The 7,529-nt window shown below is 47.3% G+C and overlaps 1 protein-coding gene across 5 annotated transcripts in view; it reads right to left on the reverse strand.

Annotated features, from left to right (window-relative positions):
* Nucleotides 1-6,984, reverse strand: part of LOC119443027 (uncharacterized) — a 130,492-nt gene extending 123,508 nt beyond the window's left edge. For all 5 annotated transcript variants that reach the window (XM_049660454.1, XM_049660451.1, XM_049660455.1 and 2 more), the window contains exons 1-2: nucleotides 6,804-6,984; nucleotides 2,817-2,901 (exon numbers count right to left, since the gene is read on the reverse strand). In XM_049660454.1, coding sequence (XP_049516411.1) covers nucleotides 2,817-2,901; nucleotides 6,804-6,930 — 212 coding nt within the window. In that variant the 5' untranslated portion in view covers nucleotides 6,931-6,984. The remainder of the gene's footprint in view (nucleotides 1-2,816; nucleotides 2,902-6,803) is intronic.
* Between the last annotated feature and the right edge of the window lie 545 nt (nucleotides 6,985-7,529).

The raw sequence follows: 7,529 nt of genomic DNA on the forward strand, positions 1-7,529 counted from the left end.
CCCCATCCCACGTCACAAGAGCCCTCACTTCCACGTGAAACGGCGACAAGACCGAGCAGCCATCCTGCGCAAAAGGCAGGAGGACGCAGACACATACTTTAATGACGCGGGCTTATACCCCAGAGGTGATACAGCGACTCCTACTTATGTGACTGTCGCGACAAACAGGGGGAGACCGATCGTAGCAGCGTCCGTACGCACGACTTCAAGCGCCACGGCGGAATCCGCGGCCATAGCCCTAGCCATCCGAGACGCTGAGGCCAAGAGCCAGTCGGCTTATATACTCACAGACTCGCAAGACGTCTGCCGGCTCTTCCTTCGGGGAGTTCTACCGGCCGGGGTGCTTCACATACTAGGACCAAGCCTCCAAATGGACCACGGGATAACCTGGTGTCCCGCGCACACCGGAGTGGAAGGCAACGATCGGGCGGATCGTCTGGCTCGAGGTATAACAGGCCGAGCCGCGATACATACTGCTCGAACGGACGCCTCACCGACACCCGGCAGCACACCGAGAGACATACTTGAGGCACAACGACTAGGAAGACGAACCAAAGCTCCACCTCACCCCAAGCTAAACAGGCGACAGGCGAGGGACGGGCGCCGAATACAGACAAACACTTACCCACATTTACATAGACTGCACAGAATATTTCCTAAAAAACACAGCGACAGATGTCCATGGTGCGACTCCACCCCGACACTAGAACACATCACTTACCAATGCACGCAGCGTCCGGCAGACGCCGTCTCGCCGCTACTTGACGATACACTTAGCAATTGGTCGTCGGAGGCGCGACTCTCCGAACTGGACTTGGAAAGCCAGTTGGCGACCCTCGACCAGGCCCGGCGCACCGCAATAGCTAGTGGGGCCCTGGATGAGGGGCTCCACCCACAGTGACCAAGCACAATCTTAATTTAAATAAAGTTGTTTCTCTCTCTCTCTGGGTGTGTGCCGCTCATCAATAAACATCTATGAGCCACTTGCTGTGTACGTACCACTCTTCGATGAAAAAAATATAATTTCAGTTTCTCCGGTTCTAGAAAGAGTCAAAAACGCGTCATATATATTCAGACGATCTTGTCTGACTATATTCAGACACGCACGCCCCGCCGGCACTTCACAGCGGCGGCCCTAGATGGCACACCGTGTACGGAGGAGAGCGCGAGAGAGCAGACCGGCTGCATACGCGCCTCATGCATGACGCCTCATGGTCGTTGCAATATAGGATGTGCGGATAAACGGCTTCGATGCGAATTTCATTATCGTCGACATTCATCGGGAAATTGTTTGTACGGGATTTTTCCCCCGTCTCTGCGCGCAAATCGGCTTAAGAAACCTTCGCTCATGATAAGACTGGCCCATTACAAGATTCCCGGAGTGTAACATTCCCGTGTGACTGATCTTTAATGTATTTCCAAGCAGTGAAATGTACAGTTGGACGGTACGCGGCAGTTCTGTGGTGCTTTGATGCAAACTGGGCGCGCTGTTACTAATAGCGGCATACTGGCTTGAAGTAAGTAAAGAGGACAAACGCAACACGGTTGTTGCAAGTATTATATACATAGCATTACAAAAGGCTATCGGTCAAGCTTCCATGTAATTGAATGCGTAATAGATGAGTTGAACACGTTTTACAGGAGCGAGAAAAATAAGGAAGAAGCGAGGGCATAGATTTTTCGTTATTAGCTGCGGGGCTGTTTAAGCCGGCCATTAGTCCGGCCGTCGCGGACAAAAAATGTGGGCCGATCCTGGCGGTACTGCTGAAAGGGTCGAAGCGCAATGGCACATAACCCTCTGAACGAACGAAGCTGAGCCTGGCTAAGTCTAGTAAGCATGGTTCGGACTACTTAAGCTTAGTCAGTCATGGATAGCCAATTGATAGCCAATCAATAGCTAATCGATAATCGATCAGTAATAAATTCCGGAAAATGCTGGGGATGACTTGGTAGTGCTTAGCCCAGCCCAAATAAGTGGTTAATACCTTGAGATAACCAATCGATAGCCAATCAATAGCTAATCGATTATCGATCAATAATCAATAAATTCCGGAAAATTCTTGGGATGACTTGGTAGTGCTTAGCCTAGCCCAATATGCAGGACTAGCTCGGTGCCCATTAGCTCCGCTGTCTGTATAGCAATGCGCCTCCAGTGCAAGCTAGGCAATTTTTTTAGAATCATCTGGAGAAAACAAAACTATAGGCTCGAGTTCGCTAGGAGAATCCTGCAAATGGACTATGTCTACTTTGAGTGACATTTAGGATCCCCTTGTATCTCTGAAATTCAGCGATCAATTGGTAACCAATTTCTTATTGCAGAATCCATCATCACAATTTACTTTTCAATATAATTAATTAGAACAATCGGGGGTTAACATTCCAAATCCGCACCGAGTGGTGCGAGGAGCGCAGCAGCGCATGCGGTCGACCACATTTAACCACATGGCGTTCCTTGACGTACACCTAAACACAACAGCAGGGGCGTTGTTGTACTCCGCCCTCCACTATAATGTAGCCGCCGCGGTCAGGTATCGAACCCGCCACTTCGCACTGTGCTTATTAGCAGAATGCCAGAACTACAGAGCCATCGCTATGGGCTTTGCAAGCTTGTGCCTGTGTGTCCAAAAAACCTAAACTGGAAGGCAGAATGTCGGCTGCATACCGTGGCTATTGATCGAAAGTTTTTAGAAAAGCATTCGCTCTTCATAGATTGGTGTATCGGTTAATAATACTTGGGCTCGTAAACACCAGTGCGTTCTCTCGCTTGTCGATATGCCGCATAGCACTGACGGGTAGCAAAACAGAAACATACATACTTGAAAAGTTGAGGAATGGGGTCTAGCCAGTGGAAGAACCCCTGGATCATCCGCAAGTTCAGCCATACGTAGGACGAGTCAAGCCCTGAATCAGGGAAAATTAGTGAAAAATAAGTTTGCATAAAGCCACAGTGGAACGTAACAAACGCGTCGAGAATGTTGTTTGGGTTTATTTTTGTATCGACGCACACAAACAAATGCTTAACAATAGCTGCAGACAACGAATATATCATTTGACATTGTTCCCGGCCTACGTGTCGCAACGTTGAGGTTCTTTAGGGATATTATTCCCCCTCAATATTATGGTGAGATCCGCTTCGGTTAAGTAAATAAAGAAAACCAATGACACGAATTTCTGCTACAATGACAAGATAGGATGTAGTTTCGTCACGTAAGGAATTCGCAGATACATACGCAGGCTAAGCTTGAAAAAAAAACGGTTGAAACAAAGAAAACGGAGAAAGAAAACGACAGCAGCAAATAAAGCACTTCGGCGGCTGCATTTTACCCATTTGTCGTTTAGAAGCACACATTTGACACTCTAAATAGGCAATTTCTCACGTATAGCAAGTTTGCTGCATTCTGTAGCCGCACCCGTTTGAATACGAACATTAATCGTAAGAACGTCTCAATACAGGCAGTTTCTTCATCCTGAAGTGATTAAACTTAAGCCACGCAAGAAGTTGTAATGGAAAGGTGAAGACAACCATAGCGCTGAATACGAACTACATTTTAATTGAGAAACACCAGCCTTATAAAGCCTTTTCACACAGCGAACCAGCAAAATGCGCTCAATGAATGCACTTTACAATACTATCACATGTGCTTAAGATGGAAGAATGGTTCTCTCGTCAAAAGTACGAGCTACGGTGCGCTAATACACTTGGCATTGTGGGTATATAGTGTCCAGGCCACTCTATTTTTCAAGAAGCATCTTTTCTGAAAAACTACGGCAGAAACCATCCTCGATTATTATCTAAGTCAATGCGAATTACTTCTTTCCTGCACTTGCCGGAAAGTCCGTACAAACTCACGTTTGTCCGGGGAAACGCTGGATCGAGGAACTCCACATGCGCGGGCCGCGACACCCTGACGATGCACGATCGGAACCAGAGGCGGTCGTAGGCGCTACACGCCGCACCAAATTCGTCGTCGGCACAGTGCTTTTGAAAGTAGGCGTCTGCATCCTGCAAGTGGCGCTCCTCCAATCGGCGGCACTTGTTCTCGGCCGCATGACCAGCGGCTATTAGCTTTGCATGTCGCTGTTCTTCGGCCGCGCGTCTGTTGTTGCTCGTGATCCACAGCCGCGCGTATCTCGTCGGCGCTTCGCCTCCTGCCTCGCCGTTTCCGTACGCATCCTCTGTAACCTCTGCAGAGCCTATGCACTCTTTCGCTTCTCTTTCGCTTGATACTTTCGAGGGCCGATTCTTATACCTGCAAGTAGAGGCCTACGCGCAATGTGGCTCAAATAGCGCAACCGAGCCATGTCTATGGCGCGCACACCCGTACTGCACACCCGTACCCACAGGAGAGGAGGTGCCAAGCCAGTAGCGGTGTGCGAGCGGGCACGCGGGACAATCTCTGTGACATAGGGCAGCCTCGCGTTTAACCTTGGTTGTGACTAGGCAAAAACTTTTTTGTCAAACGAAATGATCGCTCCTGCACAAGCAGACGTGACAGTTTTGTAAAGTGTAGGTTGTGTGCGCGCGTTTTATTGTGGTTGATATTCCCGCACCAGCTGGTCAGCAATTATACGGACACTCTAGCTGCACTCGTGGCTTCATCGTTATCTCCCGGCTTCAGGCGGCGAAATAAAAATAAAATCGACGATAGCGAATGCTCTCTGCAGTGAGGGCCGTCCACCTGCCCAGTTGTTTCCCTCCCGAAGCTTGTCATGATACCATTGTCATAATACGGAAACTTGTCATTATTGAACATAGCACAACGCTACAGGGGGCATTTGAAGTGCTAGAACCCCGGTGTCGCCTTGTATGGGAGAGTATTGACACGTTGTATAGTGACGGTGAAGTAAGACGCATTGTGAAAACACATTTACAAATTTAACTCTTTGCCCCGCCGCTCTGGCTCAGTTAGCTAAGGCGTTGGGCTGCTGAGCACGAGCTCGCGGGATCGGATCCCGGCCGCATTTCGATGAAGGCGAAATGCAAAAACGCCCGTGTGCTTACGTTGTAATTAAAACGGAGCCCTCCACTACAGCGTGCCTCATAATCATAACTAGTTTTGGCACGTAATAACCCAGAAAGAAGAACACTAAAAAAAGGTTGCACCCTTTGTATCATAACTTGTCCCCAAACAATAATCGTAATCTGCCTTGTTTGAGTTTCCTTTCTTGAAAACTCGGCGCTCGCTACTTTCCTTCCGAGAATGCTGTGCCACGCTGATAACGCGCAAGCCTTTCGTGACTATAGGAAGTACCGGGCTCGCCGCGTTAAAGAAAGGAAATGCGGACAAGATGATTATTGTTTGGGGACAAGATAAGACCCAAAGGGTGTAAACTTTTTTTTAGAGCGAAGAGGAAAGGATTTGACTCTTTATAGGGCGAACCTGTGCCCAGCAAAACAAGTAACACTCAGCACATTGATAGCGGCGAGCACACTCGTACATTGCTGAAAGAACCTTGCAGCGTAATGGTTGGTGCTCGCGTAAGTTCTACACTCTAAAACAGTTGCACCCTTTGGGGCGTATTTTGCCACAGAACAATAATCGTCATCTGACTTGCGTGGCTTTCCTTTCTTTAACGCTGTGCGCCCGGCACTTCTCAGTCACGAACGACAAGAGCGTTATCAGCGTGACACAGCGTTCTCGACAGGAAAGTAGCAAGTGCAGAGTTTTCAAGATAACAAACGCAAGCAAGACAGATGACGATTATCGTTGTGTGGCAAAAATGCACCCCAAAGGGTGCAACTGTTTTTAGAGTGTAGAATGTACACCACTATTACCATCGTGCACGCAATCTGCACTCTTAAAAATGTTTGCACCCTTTTAGGCTTATCTTGTCCCACTACAATAATCGTCATCTTGCCCACATTTTCTTTCTTAACGCTGCGCGCCCGGTATTTCCAGGTTATGGACGATTTTTGGTTGGATGAAAACATAAAGTGCAGAAACTTTTTAAAAACGTTTCACCATTTGGGGCTTATCTTGTCCCACAACGATAATCGTCCGCTGACTTGCTTGCGTTTCCTTTCTAACTAACTCTGCGCTTGCTACTTTCCTTTCGAGAATGCTGTGTCACGCTTATAACGGGCTTGCCATTCGGGAAATGGAAGTACCGGGCTCACCGCGGTAAAGAAAGGAAATGCGGGCAAGATGATTATCATTGTGGGAGAAAATAAGCCCCAAAGGGTGCAACGTCTTCAAGGTTGTAGAACCAGCGATAGCATTGGAGAAACTTACGATATAGAAAGGCGCGTCTTGCGCTGATCGATTACTTTTAAGTTTTGTGAGCCAATGAAAAACAGCCACCGGCAAGCATAAATAAATACACGTGGCAATATACAGGCACGCTACGAAACCACACCGGCGCAGGCCATGAACGCTGCAGCTCAACGGCGGAGTCGCGTAGACATGGCACTGCGGCAATACGAGGCCGAGGCAACGCGCAAACCCCGACAGGACCCTGCAGTTGAGGACCAGGAAGATGACGCAAATCGTACCCGGCGTGAAGCTGTTGCAGTGTTGCTATCGCTGCTAATGATTCGCCCGAAGAGACAAACTGCTACATTAATTGTATGTTGTACAAAAAGAAAAGGTTGGTAAGACCTCTATTTTTACAATACAATTCACTTGGTACTTTGATCTCTGTCTGATAATCTTTTCTTTAAAATTTTCCACTGTACTTCTGTTTAAACGTTTCAAGAGTTTCGTCCGATATGCCTTCATTATCCGACTTCCGGACACTTTTCATGAGCATTGTTTGGAAAACTTAGCATTATTTATGGTTTTCCTAACGTTAGCTGTTCTCACCGTTCTGCTGAAAGGTTGCTTGCACATGGGAAACGTTCACGGCCGCATGCAGGTTGAGCAGGTACTTGTCGGTACCACAGAAGGCACGAGCATCCTCAAATGTGCGAGGCGTTCCAACGGTCACCATGAATCGATGTGCCCCGTGACCTTGGTCTCCCCATACTGGACATAATGAAAAGTTGTGCTTTAGGATGTGTTGATGCACTCAGCTACTCTTACTCCCTTTTTATGTTCATAAAAGCCGTTTTTTTGCAGTATGGTGACGACTAAGTTAACAAACAGTGTTTCGGTAATCTAGCCCATATTCTCGCGCTCCTAGTCCAACTAAATCCCGTCGTGTTTTCTCTCATCGCCACCAGAATTAAGTTCAACTTAAACGCATAGAAAGCGATAGTAAATAATATGATGCGGAAACACGCAAAATATTATGATTATACAATAAAGGTAATTGAAGATTTCAGAGAGTGTACAGGGGTGTCCCAGCCATTATGCTGTTAGATTAATCAAAGTGCTGCATTCTGAATGGCTGAAGTTAAAACAATAGTCTGAATAAGCCTCGAGTATTCTTTCTCTTTATTATTAGGTTGTAACAATTATTCAACTAATATTAAATGCTACATTTACAGCAAATATGCCATTACAATGTTCTAGAACGAATTCAAAGTAATTTCGAGTTATTGCGGCGCGCTCAACTTTTGCACGGCACTTCCGCACTAAAAAGATAGC

Source organism: Dermacentor silvarum, chromosome 1, assembly GCF_013339745.2.
Source record: "Dermacentor silvarum isolate Dsil-2018 chromosome 1, BIME_Dsil_1.4, whole genome shotgun sequence".
In the NCBI taxonomy this organism is placed as follows: Eukaryota; Metazoa; Arthropoda; class Arachnida; order Ixodida; family Ixodidae; genus Dermacentor; species Dermacentor silvarum.